Source organism: Colletotrichum paranaense (genome assembly GCF_030867605.1).
Source record: "Colletotrichum paranaense strain IMI 384185 chromosome Unknown Scaffold_3.1, whole genome shotgun sequence".
In the NCBI taxonomy this organism is placed as follows: Eukaryota; Fungi; Ascomycota; class Sordariomycetes; order Glomerellales; family Glomerellaceae; genus Colletotrichum; species Colletotrichum paranaense.
Genome location: NW_026848961.1, coordinates 1,926,810 through 1,945,510, shown reverse-complemented (window position 1 = coordinate 1,945,510; position 18,701 = coordinate 1,926,810). Strand labels below are relative to the sequence as shown.

General features: G+C 51.6%; 4 protein-coding genes across 4 annotated transcripts; 3 read left to right on the top strand and 1 right to left on the bottom strand.

Moving 5' to 3' along the window:
- Positions 1–1,611: 1,611 nt before the first annotated feature.
- On the top strand, positions 1,612–3,809 carry CPAR01_04205 (major facilitator superfamily transporter; the record flags this gene model as incomplete). The annotated part of the gene is made up of 8 exons (XM_060488486.1): positions 1,612–1,871; positions 1,928–2,061; positions 2,125–2,248; positions 2,304–2,510; positions 2,579–2,947; positions 3,004–3,365; positions 3,416–3,479; positions 3,551–3,809. 8 exons carry the CDS (start codon positions 1,612–1,614, stop codon positions 3,807–3,809), a joined length of 1,779 nt encoding a protein of 592 aa, XP_060352692.1.
- Positions 3,810–5,766: 1,957 nt separating this feature from the next.
- CPAR01_04204 (GMC oxidoreductase) lies at positions 5,767–8,319 on the top strand (the record flags this gene model as incomplete). Its single annotated transcript, XM_060488485.1, has 10 exons — positions 5,767–5,843; positions 5,915–6,140; positions 6,193–6,311; positions 6,375–6,422; positions 6,489–6,615; positions 6,684–6,820; positions 6,876–7,159; positions 7,213–7,928; positions 7,985–8,121; positions 8,181–8,319. 10 exons carry the CDS (start codon positions 5,767–5,769, stop codon positions 8,317–8,319), a joined length of 2,010 nt encoding a protein of 669 aa, XP_060352691.1.
- Positions 8,320–8,949: 630 nt separating this feature from the next.
- On the top strand, positions 8,950–10,375 carry CPAR01_04203 (FMN-dependent dehydrogenase; the record flags this gene model as incomplete). The annotated part of the gene is made up of 3 exons (XM_060488484.1): positions 8,950–9,064; positions 9,121–9,172; positions 9,223–10,375. The coding sequence occupies 3 exons, from the start codon at positions 8,950–8,952 to the stop codon at positions 10,373–10,375; spliced, it is 1,320 nt and encodes a 439-aa protein (XP_060352690.1).
- Positions 10,376–10,530: 155 nt separating this feature from the next.
- On the bottom strand, positions 10,531–17,693 carry CPAR01_04202 (non-ribosomal peptide synthetase; the record flags this gene model as incomplete). The annotated part of the gene is made up of 3 exons (XM_060488483.1): positions 10,531–10,618; positions 10,702–17,228; positions 17,289–17,693. The coding sequence occupies 3 exons, from the start codon at positions 17,691–17,693 to the stop codon at positions 10,531–10,533; spliced, it is 7,020 nt and encodes a 2,339-aa protein (XP_060352689.1).
- Positions 17,694–18,701: the final 1,008 nt, after the last annotated feature.

The window sequence follows — 18,701 nt, the reverse complement described above, 5'->3', positions numbered from 1 at the left end:
CAACCTCAATCAACTGCCAACTAAGCGAAAGTCAATCCAAGTTGGATATTGCGCCTGCATGTACATTGGGCATCGGGCACACCTGTATTGCAAGATATTCGACATAAGGTAGCTATGACTGTTCCAATGTTATCTACCAAGGCTGCTTTGGCCGGTATCACACATATGAACGTTGCACATTGCTGGGTGATGCACAACACCTACCAGGACATGGCGAATGAACAAACCGTACGGCATTCCATCCTTATATGCGTGTTGTGCACATGGACATATCGTTCATGATGGATATCCGACTGCCATACGGACTGAACTAATAAGGTATCATACGGAGCTACCTGATTCCCATGCACTTCGTCTGTTCATCAGCGGATCCAGGATTCAGTGGCTCGATAGTCCCTCAAATGCCCCTTGTGTATCCGTATAATATGTCTGCGTAAAAGCACCTGCCATCTGCAGCCCGGAGCCCCATCCCACCAGAGCCCAAGACTCGGACTAACAATTGACAAGTTGGGAGAGCCCGTTGCAATACGTGCACTAGAGGCGGGAGCCCTGCGTCGATCCGTTACAGCGCGGCGCACGTGAGCCAGGGGACCCCATCCACGGGAAGAAGTTGCACTGTGTTTGCGGCCCATTGTCAAATCAAAGCGGACTTGCAAGTGACACAGTATCAGAACGGACACCTATTTCCCTAGGGGCAACTGGGCAGCTGAACTTAGGTAGGTACTCGAGGAAAGCTTCCTTTGCATTATCCGAGTGTTGAGAAGATCGTCTTTCGAAGCTCGCACTCAAGAAGAGTTGCCTGTGATTGACTGCTCTTTGGCATTGTGGACGTTTCGTCAGCCTTACTACTCCTCTTCCGCGACGATCGACCCATGTTGATGCACAATTATGCCATATCAAGCTGGCGCATGATATGTCGAGTCTCGTCGCTCGCAGGTACGGGGTTTAAGGGGAACAATGCCGCCGGTGGGATGTGAAACTCACGACTACTTTTCATGTCACGTGCAAGCTCTACTGCACCCGACTCCTGAAACCGCGGAATCTGAACATCACCGGACTTCCCACGTGATCTCGTCCAATCTGCTTACATAACTCACACCTGGCTCCGAGATGGCATGAACCCACCCACAATCCCGGGAGGCTCCATTCCTTCCAGACTTGGGGTGGAAACAGCGAAAACGGGGCCTAACGGGTTGCCACATTCGATGCTTCACCGAACTCAGACGTGTTCGGTGAACTTTTTGCCCGTGATGCCATTGAGCCTCAAGTGAGCGCATCACCACAACACAGCAAGTCGAGATCAAATGGCAATGCTTGCCGGTCAAGACATTGTCGCCGACTCGTATCGGGGAATTAGCAGCTAACTAGCCAGGAAGGATTCAGCCCCTAGCCAGGCACGCCAGGCTGTCCTCTACGCCTCTGGCGCAAAGCACCGACTAGCCCGACATCTATCAGGCCATCATGCCATGTTGTCCCTAATCATTCCGCTGTCGTCGTATCAAAGGCCATGGGCGACGACCATGGCAAAGATCTACAGATATATCAACTCAGTGTCTACGACAAGTGTCGTTCCACTCCATCTATGCAGTACATAGAAAAACACATCACACAATGTCGACGGCATCATCAAAGGAAAATTCTCTCCCCTCCGACGTCGTAGTGGCCGAAGCTTCGGCCTCAAAAAGCGTCGTTGTCGAACATCCAAAGGCCGATGCAGATGCTGTCGCAAAGGCCGAAGATCATATAATCCCGCCTGCAATCCAGCCACTTCAATTGAGTGACGAACCCTCTCATGCTGCTCCTCACACAGAACCGGAGTTGATACCTCCCGTATATATCACAGGATGGAGGCTCTACGCCATCATATCCGGGTATGTAACGCTGGTTCCGTTTCGTCGGCCGCCTTGGCTAATACCTGAACCTCTAGATTGTGCATGTCGCTCTTCTTGTCCACGCTTGAGACCACCATCGTTAGCACGTCACTTGTCTCCATTACCAACGCTTTACACGGGTTTGAGCAGCGGGATTGGATCGTCACCTCGTATCTGCTTACTTACACTGGTAAGCCTGCACCTCAAGGTCTTCTTCTTGTTCATTGTGTTGCCGCCGTCTGACACTGGCCAGGATTTCTCATCATATTCGCCAAGTTCAGTGACGTGCTAGGCAGAAAATTCGTCGTTCTCCTGTCTTTGGCCATCTTCACGATATTTTCCATCGTGTGCGGTGTAATATCGTCCATGGTACAGCTGTAAGACAGCCCGAGCCGTTCGTCATCTGATATCGAAACTGACTTGGGAGGGCAGTATCATCTTCCGTGCCTTTCAGGGAGTCGGAGCGTCTGGCATATATGCCATGGTCAATGTGATTAACCCTGAACTGGTTCCGTCCGACAAATGGGGCAATATCGTCGCTGGCACCTCGCTTGTTCTCGTCTTCAGCTCCGTGCTAGGCCCAGTCCTAGGAGGCGTAATCAACGACCACTCGAGTTGGCGATGGGTCTTTTTACTCAAGTGTGTTTTCCCTTCCTCTTCCCCTCAATTGGACATATCGCAGGATTCGCACTTATCGTCCATGGTAGTGCGCCGACGGGCGCTTTTGCAACCGCTCTCCTCGCGTTCCTTTTGCCGTCCAATTTTCCGCACCAGGGCCGCGGGGTAAATCAGCCAAGCATGCGGGACAAGTTCAGCGGAGCCGTAATCGCCAGGCTAGACTTTGTAGGAGCCGCCGTGCTGCTCGCAGCATCAATCCTTCTCGTCTTTGGCTTCGAGGAGGCCGGCTCAAGATATCCGTGGAACAGCCCCATCGTCATTTCTACGATTGTTTGCGGAGGCAGTCTCTTTTTGGCCTTCATTGCATGTGAGTACGTGGTTGGCAAGCCAAAGTATCCACAAGAGCCCGTATTCCCTCTGCGGCTGTTGAAGGATCGACACTTTGTTGGCCTGTTTTTGTGAGTCTTCTCCAACTTTGCTGCAGCGCCGAGGCGTAGCTCACCAGTTGTGTCAGGACCGCCTTCTTCACCGGCCTGCCGTTCATGACCGCCTTGATCAACCTCCCGCAGCGCTTCCAAGCCGTCCACGGATTGACTCCCTTTGCTGCGGGCGTCCATACGCTCCCTCTCCTCCTCAGCTCTCCACTTGCCGCCGCAGTGTCTGGCCCGTTGACCACCAAGATAGACGTGCCGCCTTTCTATCTGTTGCTATTTGGGGCGTGCATGCAGATTCTGGGCGTGGGCCTCGCTAGCTCCGTAACTCCCGATAGATTGAGAGAATTGCTGGGGTTCGAAGCGATAATGGGCTTTGGCTTTGGTATGACACTGGTGACGGTCCTCATCTATGTCCCTTTCCTGGTTGACCGGCGGGACCTTGGTAAGCATCACCTTGCAGCTGTCATGCATTTACCTGACGAATAAACATAGCCGTTTCAATGGGAGCCGTAACACAGTTTCGGACATTGGGGGGCACCATTGGCTTGGCCGTGGGGTGAGTGCCTCTTCTCCATCAAACATGTCGTCTCACGTTGTTGCAAGTTGCTGATTCGTCTTCCTATGCAGGGCAACCATTCTCAACAACCACCTCGCATCCAGTCTCCCAAACTACCTCACCCCCTCAGAGATGCAATCCATTTCCGATTCGGTTCAATTCATAGACAGCCTACCAGCCCCCACACGGACTGCCGTTCGATCCGTGTTCAGCGAGGGTTACAACGAGCAGCTCCGTACCATGCTCTACTTTAGCGTCGCCGTTCTCGTCTCCTTGACACTCATGTGGGATCGAAACCTTAAACGGGCCCGTGACATGAAGGGGTATTGAAATTGCTCCGATGTTGGAACGTTCCAGTGCCCGTACACCATGGGGATATGAACATCGGCCAAGCTTTGGGACGGACCTGCCCTTAGGATTGGAAGGTTCAGACGCCGTGAACACCTCTTGGAGCTACACGCAAAACTTGGAGAAGTAATAGTCAGTCCAGCGGGGGAAGCTGATGCTTGATAAGAAGACCCAATTGGGGGCGGCGATGCACACAGGAGAGCTCGACGGATGCCCGGGGAACCGATGCAACGTGGGCCGGATCCTCGAAACACGCAGTAGGGAGTGCATGTAGACTGTAGTCTCAAGCAACGCCGGGAACATCTTCCGAGCGGCATTCTCCAAGACTCCACAACGGATAACCTCAAGGGGGAACGACAACACCAACTCTGCTCTCCTGCATGCGCCTGGCATACACCATCCACCGTCCTGCAGCAACGCATGGTTGGTGGCCCTTGAGAGGAAACGGCGACACGCTGCAGAGGCGATTCGCTGTCCTGCAACACTTTATGGCCGCCCGCAGCTATTTTGATTGCTTCAAACTGTCTGACATGCAATCAATGTCCCCGGGAACGTTGGAGAGGGGTGGAGAAATCGGCTGGGTAGAGCTGCAAAAGCCTCCAATCGTGAGTCTCGATCTAGCCAAGAGATGGCACAGCAAGCTTAGACTTCAGGTCTGCGACGATAATTCGGCGATATTTCGGTGAGTGAGCTTGACGTCAAGATCTCCTGACTCGTTCTTGCTATTCCTGAAGCTGCCTTTCTCCTCATCTGCAAAGCCTGGGTGTAGGGACTTGGCCTGCATCGAGTGGTTTTGGAGGAATATGACCAACGGGCTAGACTTCCCCCCCATCTCACCCCCAGACTTTGAATTGCGGGGTGCAGAAACGCGGGGGGCGCGGCAGTCGACCCTTGGACCGGATAATGACCGCTCCAAAGCCAGGACCACTTGGACCCGGGAATATCGGGCCCTGTTGTGTGTCCGATGCTACTATGCGGGGGACTAGGAGTGAGCTCCGGCCCCAAGCTATCCTTACCATGTTTGCTTGGAGCTCTCTCAAAGAGTGAGGCAAAACTAGAAGCTCCCAAAATGGGATATGCTGCACTGATTCGGGGTCCAAGGTTTGGAGTGCGGCTCAACTTGTATGGGAGACCAGGCATTGGGCTTCCTCAGACTCTCTTGGCAAGTCGGGCGTGCACTACTCCGCATGTCCCGCCAATTGCCTGCTCCCGTGGCAGCCGCGTTGAGCGAGAAAGAGACTATCATCGGGCATGCGGATGTCTGGGTGCTCACTTTCATTCTGGAGGGAACATCGGCAGTGAGTTCTCCTCCACCATTGATCTACCCAACAATTGGCAACGGCGTATCGATGGCACCGCATGAAGCTGTTGGTCCTGCGCCTTTGGTGTCGGTGAGTGCGGGGAAAGCTGGGAGGGCATGTTGATCGGAGAGCATAGCCATGCTGCCATGCATTGGCTTTGGGTGATACACTTTCACAGACGCGCGTCGGTGATAGGTCGCGAGCCAACAAACGACACCGGATGACACGGACTCTGCATGCTTTGGACCAAATCACATCGCGAGGGCCACGGATATCCTGGAGGGATAGTCCATGGCTTCCCCTCATCCTCGCCCTCCCTGCCGGATCTTTGGTTTGAGATCCTGGAGGGTCTGGAGTAAAGTCGGGGTCGAGAACCATCCTGTCAGGACGACGAGGGGTAGCAGCGAGCAGGAAGAAGCACAGATGACTTATGCATTGCTTCCTCCCATCTCTTCATATCTATTTAATGACCGCCCCGACGGGTTGGAATTCATCTAGAACGTCCTTCAACCTTTCGAACGCATTAGCAGTGTTGCAGTTGACCTGGCACGGTGTTCACGCCGCTTTGACAACTGCTGCTTGACCTCTTCTACTAAACCAAGTGCCCTCAAAACTTCTTTTGATATCCCACCGGAAACATGAGTGGAGCTATTCCGGACGAGTTTGACATTATTGTCTGTGGTGGTGGCAGCTGTGGTTGTGTCGTTGCTGGACGGTTTGTCTCATCTATTCAGATCTGACAATTTGTCAGTAGTGTTCTCCGAACAACACTAACATCCAACACAGACTTGCCAACTTGGACCACAATCTCAAGGTGCTTCTAATTGAGAATGGCGAGAGCAACCTCAACAACCCATGGGTGTTCCGCCCGGGTATCTACCCACGGAACATGAAGCTCGACTCAAAGACGGCTACGTTCTACGAGTCCAGGCCGTCCAAGCACCTCTCTGGACGCTCGGCCATTGTTCCCTGCGCCAATATTCTCGGCGGAGGCTCTTCGATCAACTTCATGGTCAGTATGATATTGTTGCTGAAGAAAGATGGCCCACTGACTTTTGTTACAGATGTACACCCGTGCATCCGCCTCCGACTACGATGATTTCCAGGCAAAGGGCTGGTCTACCAAGGAGCTCCTGCCTCTGATGAAGAAGCACGAGACATATCAGCGAGCTTCTCACAACAGGTAAGTTGCCATAGTGAGTAATTGAACGGCATTAGAATCTTTGACTGACATGCCATGCGTTAGGGACACTCACGGATTCGACGGACCTATTAAGGTTTCCTTCGGCAACTAGTAAGTTCAGCTCCCCGCAGAGTCGAACCGTAATGGAAGAATCCGAAACTAAACGTCGTTACACAGCACGTACCCCATCAAGGACGATTTCCTTCGTGCTGCTTCGTCCCAGGGTATCCCTGTCGTTGACGATCTCCAGGATCTGTCAACTGGTCATGGAGCTGAGCACTGGCTGAAGTGGATCAACCGAGATGTGAGCTTATTCTTTACCAGTAACAATGTCAAGGAATTCATGTATCAAGTACTAACAATGGCATTCAGACTGGACGTCGCAGTGACAGCGCTCACGCTTACATCCACGCAACCCGGGCCAAGCACTCCAACCTGTACCTTGCTTGCAACACCAAGGTTGACAAGGTCATCATTGAGAACGGCCGGGCTGTTGGTGTTCACACCATGTAAGTGATTCTGCCAACTGCTACTACTTACTTCAAATCTGATTGTGAATCATAGCCCGAGCAAGCCACTTGTCCCCAGCGAGGTTAAGGGACGCACGTTCAGGGCTCGCAAGCAGATTGTCATTTCCGGCGGCACTCTTTCTTCGCCTCTCATTCTCCAGCGCTCTGGTGTTGGTGACCCCGAGAAGCTTCGTCGCGCTGGTGTAGAGCCCATTGTCGACCTTCCCGGCGTTGGTCTCAACTTCCAGGACCACTACCTCACGTTCTCGACCTACCGCGCGAAGCCCGGTACCGAGAGTTTTGATGACTTTGTCCGCGGAGACCCGGAGACTCAGAAGCGTATGGTTTCAAATGCCCAACGTACAATGATTGCCAGACTAACATGAATTCAGGCGTCTTTGATGAGTGGAATATCAAGGGCACTGGTCCCCTCGCCACCAACGGCATTGAAGCAGGTGTTAAGATTCGCCCTACTCCCGAGGAACTCGCCGAGTTTGAGAAATGGCCTACTCCACACTTCAAGGACGGCTGGAAGTCGTACTTTGAGAACAAGCCCGACAAGCCAGTCATGCACTACTCAGTCATTGCTGGCTGGTTCGGTGACCACATGGTGATGCCCCCCGGAAACTTCTTCACCATGTTCCACTTCCTCGAGTACCCCTTCTCCCGTGGATCCACCCACATCAAGTCGCCCAACCCCTACGACGCGCCCGACTTCGATGCCGGCTTCATGAACGATGAGCGAGACATGGTCCCTATGGTCTGGGGTTACATCAAGTCCCGCGAGACAGCCCGCCGCATGGACGCTTACGCCGGAGAGGTTGCCAACATGCACCCCTTCTTCTCGTATGACTCGGAGGCGCGCGCGAGAGACATGGACCTCGAGACCACCAACAAGTATGCCCTGCCCGGTAACCTGAGCGCGGGTATCCAGCACGGTAGCTGGACGCAGCCGCTTAACGAGGCCGAAAGCAAGGCCGACAAGATCAAGACTCTCTCAGCTCACCGCGTTGATGCTCGTGATGAGCTCAAGTACTCTGATGAGGATATCAAGGCTGTTGAGGAGTGGGTTAAGCGCCACGTTGAGACCACCTGGCACAGTCTCGGAGTAAGTCTCTCAGGCCTTTCTGTGGTGTACGAATACTTGCTGACTACATGATTTAGACCTGCTCCATGGCTCCCAAGGAGGGCAACAGCATCGTCAAGCACGGTGTCTTGGACGAGCGTCTAAACGTCCACGGCGTCAAGGGCCTCAAGGTTGCCGATCTTTCCATCTGCCCCGACAACGTCGGTTGCAACACGTACGTCTTTGGGTCTCCGACTTTCATCAGAAATTCACAAGGCTAATGATTTCTTTCAGATATTCAACCGCTCTTCTCATCGGAGAGAAGGCTGCCATGCTCGTCGCCGAAGACTTGGGTTACTCTGGCGAGGCCCTCGAGATGAAGGTGCCCACATATCACGCGCCCGGCGAGTTTGTCCTTCAACATCGTCTCTAATTGGATGGCACTACCTTTGTTTGCCCCTACCTCCACAAAAATGGATGTATGTACGAGACCACAATACCTTGCGACCTCTATTGCTTTGTGTTATTTTTAGTTTGTCGATAGCCAATTTCAATACAGTCAAATATGCCTCGACGCACTCAGTGACGTACCAAGAACTAAAGTCTTCTTCAATGGATGGGTTTATTACAAGGTTTAGTAATATAGGCTGCCCTACAGTCGGATGTCGGCAACGATTTGTATTACTTCGGGAGTTTTTGAGACGGGTCTATCTTAGCTCGCATGGCATCAGTAAAACAGTTGTCTGAATCTATTGCCACAACGCAGATCTAATCTGTCATCTCATGTTTAGTGTGAGTCTACGCACGCTGGCAAGGACCGGCACGTACGGTCGGGTGAGTGGAAACTATTGCGTAGTTTGGCTGATGAGGTACCAGTTACGTCATGACTGGGCATGTCCTGATCTCAATCTCACGGTATTTACTATATGCTAGTCAATTTAAAAAAGGGAAGTTGACATGTTACATTTAAGACATCTGCCAAGAGTATACTTGGCATCTGTAAGTTGATTCGCAAGAAGCTTGTGTCTCTCATCCATTATCAAGCTCAACATTAGAAAACTCAATGTCAGACCCCAACTCTCCCCACATCAAATCGCGCGATACTCCATCTTGGGGCTTGTATCAGCGGGAGAACTTTTGGAAGCTAAATGAGGGCGAAGTTCCCCAATTTAACACTCGTGAGTCCCGTGGCAGAGACGCAATGCTCACCTTGGATCGAAACTGATCATACCAGACCCCGACAAACTTGAGGAGCTTGCCAAGCAGAAGTTGACTCAAAATGGATGGTATGGGCTCGCCGAGCAAATTCATTTCTTATTTTCTAATACAGATACAGGTACTATGCATCTTCAAACGCGGGCCTTTCACACACGCATCTCGCCAACCGGCAGGCATTCTTCCGGCACAAAATCGTCCCTCGTCAATTAGTCGACACCAACAAGCGTTCGACCCGGACCACCATCTTCGGTCACGAGGTTTCTGCCCCCTTCGGAATTGCTCCGATTGGCATCAACAAGATTTACCACCCGCAAGGCGAACTACCCGTGGCCAAAGTGGCCGGAGAGCTGGGCATCCCTTACAGCCTCTCAACAGCCGGATCGTGTGCGATTGAGGACGTCGCTCAAGCCAATGATGCTGGGCGCGCTTCAGCCATCGAAGCTCAGTCCGCAGACAAGTCCAAGATCCCAGAGGGCCCGCGTTTCTTCCAGCTTTATATGCCCCACGATGACGAGCTTACCCTCTCCTTGTTGACGAGGGCTCATGAGTCTGGCTTCACGGCATGCATTCTCACGACAGATACATGGCAGCTGGGATGGCGACATGACGACATCGCAACGTCAAATTATGCGTTTTACCGCGGTATCGGTGCTGACTTGGGCCTCACCGACCCCGTGTTCCGGAAACGCCTCGCGGCTAAAGGGATCGATCCCCAGAAAGAGCCGGAGAAGGCTGCCGCGATGTGGATCGACAGTATCTGGCACGGCCGCGCGTGGTCCTGGGATAAGGCCGTGTGGGCAAGGGAGCAATGGCAGAAGATCAGCGGTGGAAAGCCATTCTTGATCAAGGGCATTCAAAGGGCGGACGATGCGGAGAAGGCGGCGGATCTAGGATTCGAGGGTATCGTAGTGAGCAACCACGCTGGAAGGCAGGTTGACGGGGCCATTGCGAGTTTGGATGCGCTGGAGAAGATTGCGGAGAGGGTTGGAGACAGAATTGTTGTCACGTTTGATAGCGGTATTAGGGGTGCGGCGGACGTGGTGAAGGCGCTCGCGCTCGGTGCCAAGTTTGTTTTCCTTGGGAGATTGTGGATTTGGGGATTGAGCATCATGGGCGAGCATGGGGTGAGGCATGTGCTGAGGGGGCTGTTGGCGGATTTGGATATCTTGATGAATGTGGCGGGGATCCAAAAGGTGAAGGATATTGACAAGAGCTTGTTAGAGTCTTTGCCCAAGTCTTATGGATTGACCTCGGAGAAGAGCAAATTGTAACTTCAGTAATAGAAACGGAAAGAAAACATTGAAATCCTCGCCTTTCAATCTACAGGTCCAAATTCCAATTCTACTCGACCGGCACAACATCTGATGAAGGACTGGTTGTCCTCAACGGCGTAACCACCACTGACCCCACCAACTTCAACCCCTCCTCACCAAATCCTAGGCGCCTCTGATCGGTCGACGTTTGGTTCCACACTGGCGTTGTCGGCGTTCTTGAGAACACCATCGGCCTCGGGACTGACAGTGTAGGCTCACTTGAGCTATCTCCATCTACACTGCTTGTCCTACTTGTTTGCATGTATCCAATGGCGATTAGGTACCGCAAGCTCTTCCTAAGAGACAATTTCACCGAATCCTGATGTTTCAGCTGGTCATCAAGCGTCATTGTCCCTGAGGGCTGACCGAGTTTGCCGCCGGTATCTTCGACAAAATGGAGAACTGGCCACAACCTGTGGCTTGGCCCTTTGGCGTTGACCTCTTCGTGCAAGCTTCTCAACCACAGTTTGCAGTCCGTCGGCTCTATTATGTGGCCTGTTTCCTGTCTGACGATATTCCAGTACTCTCCCATGGTGAGACCGTTCAAGACCTTCTTAACAACATGATAAGCTCCGTTGCTTTGAGGGTAAAGACAACTGTCAAGAACCGTCTTAGCTACAAAATCAACGCCTGCAGCGGCAAGCCACAAGTCACGTTCGCTGTCATTGAACATCCCAATGTCCAATGCACTGGCGGTCAACCGCCAAAGGAAATCATCCGTGTTGGAGATGCCGTCAGAGGAGCTGCCCATAATCAAGCCAGGTTTGACAATCGTGGCCAAACAACCGAAGCCAGCATTGAGCAGTCGTTCAGCATATCGTGCGACTAGGATCTCGGCCACAAATTTGGTCTGACTATAGGCCGGATACGACTTCAGCTCCGCTGCGATTTGCCCGACATCGTCTGGAGAAGTGGACAAGTGACCGCCTGATACGTAAGTCAGGCGAACTGGACGAGATGCTGTCGCTTTTTTCAACGCTGTGAGAATGTTGACGGTGGAAAGGATATTGGCTGGCGTCAGCGCCTGAAAGTCGGCCATCCAGTTGACAACTGCCCCATTGTGGACAACCGCATCGATCAACTCACCACAGACGCTTGTGCCATCAAGTCTAGACCATGCAGCGTCTGAAAGACCGAGACGTGGGAGAGATAAATCGCCATGCCAGACTTCGATGCGATCAAAATATCCTTCTTGCCACCAACTGCTGCCACGAGCAAGAGACAAGAGCCGCTCAGTGGCGTGGGCGGAGTCTTGGCCTCTGACTAACACCACGGCCTTGTGATTCTGTGGTCGTTGCAAGATCTGAGCCAGCAATTGGTTCCCGAGAAATCCGGTGGCTCCTGTTAAGAGGATGATCTTGGGGGTATGTGATGTCTCAATCTCTGCATACGATCTTAGCAACGGTGACGCTGCGAGTGGTCGATCATTAACTTCAATCTCATGCATCAAGTCGATGGTGTTGTCATCATGCGACCCTTGCTGATCTTCAAAGACCAATTGAGAAATGTCTCTGATGGTCGCCGCGCTGTTCATGTACTCTTGAATCGGGATGCTGACATTGTAGGTTTTTCGAACGAATGTTGACAGTGAAATGACCTGGATAGAGTCCATACCAGCGTAGAAGGGGTTAAAGTTGTGACCACGCAAGGTTTCTGCTCTCTGAGAATCGCCAACCGATAGAAGCTCGGCAAGCTTGTTGCTGATACTCAAAGCAATGTGCTCGCTAGCCGCTAGCATGTCGGTGTCTTCCTCCACCATGCCACGTTCTGGATTCTCAGCAATGCACAGATTCGAAGCGTATTCTTTCAATGAGCGTCGATCGAGCTTCCCAGTCGGTGTGAAAGGAATGACCTCGACTGGGATCAAGTGCGAGGGAACCATGTAGGCAGGAAGCACGGAAGCCAGTTGCTGCGTCAAGCGACCAGAAATGCCCTCGATGATGTCTCTTTTCTCCGCAAAGCCGAAAACATTGTTTTCTAGCTGAATGAAAGCCACAAGTGACTTGCTTGAAGATCCAGAGAGGACGAGGGCGTCAACAGCTACAATGGAGCCCGGTGGTAATAGCTGTGTGAGTTGATGTTCCACTTCTCCGGGCTCAACTCTTTGTCCGCGCAGTTTTATCTGTGTGTCTTTCCGTCCAAGATAAGATACCGAGCCATCGGAACTCATAATTCCAAGGTCGCCTGTCTTGTACATTCTTCTGAGAGCAGTACCAGTCTCGAATTCAGTGATCCAAGCCGGATTCGTGATGAACGCCTTGGCTGTCTTATCTGGATCGCCTAGATATCCACGAGCAATACTCGGCCCTTCGATCAAAAGCTCACCGACAGTGCCGATTGGCGCCAGGATGTCATGATTACATGGATCGACGATCCAGGTAAGAGTGTTGGCTCCATGACCAATAGAATCTGTCTTGAACCCACCATTACTGATATCAGCGGTGGTACAGACACTGCCTTCGCAGGGTCCATAAGCATTGATGAGCTGCACAATCCCAGACCACGCCTCAATGCAATCCATAGTCATTGCCTCTCCACCCATACAAATAGTCTTGATGCTGGGGAGATCTTTCGGCTCAAGAGTTCGTGCGAAGGACGGAGTGAAGAAGGCCCAACTCGCCTGGGACCTCGAGATAAAACCAGCGAGGTCGTTCATCCTTTCTTCATCTGATGGTACACAAATGCAGGCTCCAAGAACGAAAGAATTGACAATTTCAATGATGCTGACGTCAAAGACATGAGCGGAAAATTGAAGGATCCTTGAGCTCTTGGACATATGCATCGCATTAGCATGAGCATTGGCAGCTGAACACAAGGTCTTGTGTTCCTGAATGACACCCTTGGGCTGTCCGGTGCTGCCAGACGTGAAGATGACAGTTGCGGCATTGCATGGTTGAACCTCATGGTTGGAAAAGGCGGCAATTCCAACTTCCTCAACCTTGGCGAAGAAGTTTGAGTCAACAACAACAGTGCAAACATCTAGCCCAGAGAACAGATATGCATTGCTACCAGAAGCAACGACCACGTTCGCCATTGTTTCGCGGACAATGAAGGCTTTACGGTCTCGTGGATGTGCAGGGTCGATGGGGACAATCGCGCCTCCCGCTTTGAGAATAGCAAGCATCGAGATGACGGTGTACATCGACTTTTCGAAGCAATATGGTACCATCGTTTCTGGTCCAACACCCAATTCCATCAAGACTCGAGCAAGCTGGGATGCCATTGTGTCAAGTTGAGAGTAGGTCAGAGAGCCATCCCATGCGAAAACGGCTTGAGCCTCGGGTTGATTGCGCACATGTTCTTCGAAGACTGCGTGAACGCACGTATCGACAATTTGGGGCGGAAGTTTGTTCCACTCCCTGATATCGGACAGATCCTTTTCGATGGGATTGCGAAAGAAATTATCCAGGACTTGGTTTTCGGAAGATGCCAGGAACTCAAGAGCGCTTGCGAAGTAGTCTACAAGGCGTTCCATCTCGGCAGCTTCGACAGACTGAGGATCGTAATTCACATTCAGAAAGACCTCGTTCTGCCCAAGATTGCACTCAAACATAATATCGTGAGATCTGAACTTGTCAAGGTCCTGAGGCCTACGATAGCTGATGAATGGACCATTTTTCATGGCCATATCAACCTCTGGCTGTACGATCATCATAGTTTGAAAGTCGCAGGCTGATCGGCATGAAGAATTGATGCGAGCGATATTCTGTATTCCCATCTGCTCGAAAGGGATCATGTTGATCGTGCTCATCTGTATGCTATCAAGCAAGTCGCGCACCGATGATGTGCCGTTACACCGAATCCTTAATGGGACAGTTGCGATGATTGGCCCGAGAATGGACTCGATATTGTCAAATGGGGCATTCCTCCCAGACGATGTAACACCAAAGACGACGTCGTCAGAGTTGCTAAAGCGGCTGATGACCAATGCCCAAGCAGCACGCAGCATAGTAGTTGCAGTGGCATCCGTACTTGATGGTGGCACAGGGACCTTTCGAAGAACAAAAGCTGGTATCTGATGCTCCAGGGCACCAAACACTGTTGATGGCTTCCTCGGGAACGATGCGAATTGTCCTCCCTTGAAGACTGAGCTCCAGTACCTCGATGCAGATTCCATATGCATGCCCTTGAAGTGTTTCATAAACGAGGCAAAGGAAGTTTCAGTTGGCTTCAGAGCACCATGGAAAGCATCCCGTACTGATTGAAGGGTGAGGCCAACGGCCTGGCCATCAGTCACAGCGTGGTGCACCGTCCATACCATGTGAGAAGCATCACCTCCTGCATTATAGACGATGCCGAACCGATTGAGCGGCACTCCAAAGGTTGAAGGTACGTCCAAGTCCACCGCGAGATACTCTTCGAGATTGAAGCTCTCATTCCAAGTCAAATTCTCTCGGACTATGACTTGGAGGATACCCGAAGAAATGGTGTCAACCAATCGAACGCGGAGTATTCCGTGAGCCCCAGCGACAGTCTCCCAAGCCATCTTCAACCTTGTAATATCGATGTCGGCGGTGACGTCAAGAACGTACTGTACCAAGTAAGAGTTGGAAGTTGAAGAAGATAGTGCCATGAGACCTTCCTGTAAAGGAGTACAAGGAAACACATCTTCGATGTCTCCTGCGCTAATGGCACATTCGCAGGAAATCTCATGAAGAAGTTCACTAAAGCCTTCCTTGTTGACAAGCTCGAACGGCCGTACCTCAAATGTCGTCTTCTTGAACTCAGTTGCAAGCAGGCAAAGATCTTGTAGAGAGGGACTCTTGAAGATCTGAGCGACACTCAGTTGCAACCCTTTTCTTCGAGCAGCAGTTACTAGGCTGATAGCCGCAAGCGAGTCTCCGCCAAGACGGAAGAAACTACTAGTAGCCACGATCGCGACAGGCTGAATCCCTAGCACCTCAGCCCAGAGGTCTCGCATGAGGCAGAGCTGTGGCGTCTCTTCGGCCTGCACGATAGCGTCGGTCTGGGCGAAGAGGTAAAATTGCTCGGCCGTCAAGGATGCGGCTTCACGTCGGAGTCTCTTGACGTCAGCCTTCCCATTTAGGCTCAACGGAAAGTCAAGGAGAGGGATGTAGATTGATGGACGCATCCATGATGGAAGCTTTTGAGATATCTCCTCTTCGACATTGGGGATTGCTTCTAGGAGTGGTGGGTGTCGTCGAGTCATGATATAGGTTGACGCAGTGTCTGGTCTTTGGTCAGATTCTCTCTGGAGACAAACGAAAGCGACGAGAACCTTAGACTGTGCCTTTGTGTCTTGGGTCGGTCGATTGAGCACATCCACGATGATATCCGGGGTGCGGAATGCAGCTCGGAGGTGGTACTCAACCTCTGAAGCCTCCAGACGTTGCCCAGATATCTTGAGTTGGGTATCCTTGCGGCCTTCGAAGTGAATCACACCATTCTCGTCGAAGCGACAGAGATCTCCGGTCTTGTAAAGTCTGGACCGGCGACCATGTTTGGCAAGCCAAGGCGGATCTCGAACAAAAGCTTGGTTTGGACCTTCGTTGTCCGGAAAGTTCAAGTAGCCTCTTGCAAGTTGAGGGCTTTCTAAAAGCAGCTCGCCGACTGCCCCAAGAGGTGACAGACGGTTAGGATCTTCAGGATCGGTAATCCAACAGAGTGTACCAACCCCGCGTCCGATCGCCCCTGCCTTGGAGGAGAGTGACAATGGGTGCATAATGGAAAAAACGGTGTTCTCGGTAGGGCCATACCCATTGACGAGATTGCGGCCTGCTGCCCATGTCTCGATAATGTCTTGGCCTAGAGATTCGCCGCCGACGACGACAGTCGTCAGTCCCGGAACCTCCAAAGGCTCCAGCAGACGAAGCACTGAAGGCGTAAAAAATGCCCAGTTTACCCTCTTCTCCTGAATGACAGCTGTGATGTTGTCTAGCCGCTCATCTGTGGATGGGATGACTATACAACCCCCGAAGGCAAGTGTAGTCAAAATTTCCGCAATCGATGCATCGAAAGTGTGGCGAGCATATTGGATAGTCCTAGTGTTAGGACTGAAGCCAGTTGCGTGCCCGTGGGCGACGACACTTGCAGCGCAAGCAGAGTGATCAATCATCACGCCTTTGGGCTCTCCTGTGCTTCCTGAGGTGAACATGACATACGCCAAGTTCCACGGCAAAATGGTGGAAGCGCTTTGCGAGATGGATGAAGGGGTCACTTGGAACCAAGAGCTACCCAAGCCAAGTACAATCTGGGAAAAGTGCAGCAGGTGCTGGGTATAGATCTCAGAACATAAAATAACTTTTGCCTGAATCTTTTCCAAAATGGACGAGGTTCGCTTGTCGGGTTGCGAGGGGTCCAGGGGAACGAATGCAGCGCCCGCTTTGAGAACTGCCACGGTAGCAACGATGTTCCAAAGGCTCTTGTCGAAGAATAGCGCAACGGTGGATTCAGGGCCGATACCACGCTGACGAAGCTCTTGGGCAACTCTGGAAGAAGCCGCATGTAGCTCGGCGTAAGACAATTGGCCGTCCCATGCATCTACAGCTGGGCTGAGGGGAGAATCATGTATGTGCTTGTCGATCATCTTGTCCACACTGATATCACTGATATTTGTATGGTCCGAGGAGCGCTCATTCCAGTCGAGACACTGTTGGTAATCGCGGTCATTCATGAGCTCAATCTCCGAAACTCTGGAGTAAGGGTCTGAGACGATGTTCTCCAGCACCTGCCGAAAGGTAGACAGAATGCATCTAGCTTGCCAGTCTGACAGACAAGACACGGCGTATTCGCACTTCAATAAGATGCCTCGAGTGAAGTGGTCCCACTTGGCAGTAAAGAGCATTTCTACCTGGATAAGTTTAGTATAGTACAGAAAACATAAGCAGGTAATGTGCAGACAGCAACTCACATTTTGACAGACTCCTTTCAGACTTGCCAGTGACGGTTGATTCTCAAACGTCTGAAGGTCTTCCTCAAGAGCAGAGACTGATAGCGCATGCCTGAAGATATCCTCGTCCACTGGCTGACTGATTTGCGGGGTGTCAAGTTCGGCTTGGAGTAAAGGTAAAATTCTGTCATTACCACTGATGCTCTTACTCCAAAGTTGCCAGGCCTTTTCTTTGCCCTGGAAAGCCAAGCAGATACGCTCGCTGGGCGAGAAAGCCTGTAAACATATTGCGCATGCAAGTCGAATGATCGAGGAGGCTGAGCATTGGGCTTGTTCTTTGAGACTTTGAAACTTGTGGTACTGGAAGAAAATCACCTCGACAGACCTCGAGGGTGGGCGGGAACCTAGATAGGTTGAAGCTGCCATTATTCAGGTCCTTTTCGTAGACAAGAGATTTAGATTGGTGAAAGAGAGAATGGGACTTGAACAGTACGCTGGTGCGATTTGGGAATCCCTGTGATAAACAAGTTGCAGACGCTTTACGAACCCAACATAAGCATTGTGGTAGATCAGTTCGAGGGCCGCCCATCTATCTCTTAAGACTTCCGCCTCCCAAATGGTCTTTGTTGACGCAATAAACATGAACATATCGACCATCGCTCAGGGGCACAGAGGAGACGCTCCTTCCGAGGTTCGACTGCGCCTCAGAGACGAAAATTTCTTCAACAGGCTGATTCCATCATCAGAGCATCTGAATTTGCCACGTCCCAGGGTAAGGGCCTGGTCACATACGCCCAACGCCCAGCGCCTTGGGGTGTTGGGAAAGTGGTTGCCTCACCTCCGTCCTATTGCAGGACAAGCTTCGTCACATCCTTCAAGATTCCTTCCTGATACTCTCTACAAATCTTGGTAAGTAGGCGACAGCCTCACCGGATTTGATATAGTCACAAAGCTAACCACATGAAATGAGGTCAGACTGTAGGCGATTCGTCAGCTTCGTGAATTCGTGATGGCCGGAACACCGCAGTCTAGGATTCGGACCCACGCCATATGAAGGTTTCGTGACACAAAGAGGATACTGAAAATTTGGAGACCAATCGAGACCATCGGGCACAGATGACAGGAACTTTTTTCCTCGAATGTGTACAACCTCTATCCTGTTTCAGGGGACGGTTAGGATGCTGATCCATCCGCGCCAATCTAGCCATATTCCTCGGGCGAGATATGTATTGACGACAGGCTAACGTACGAGAGAGGCTAGTCACGGAACAGGAAGTAAAAGTCAACCCTGTGAGACAGAATTTATCATCTTTGCAATTATCTGGTATTTGCTTAGGTTGAACAAACACAATGCATAGCTAAGCTCAACGGCCGGGACTATTAGTCACCAAAACAAGTTATCAAACTTGAAGTCGGCAAGGCTCACTTTGAAGC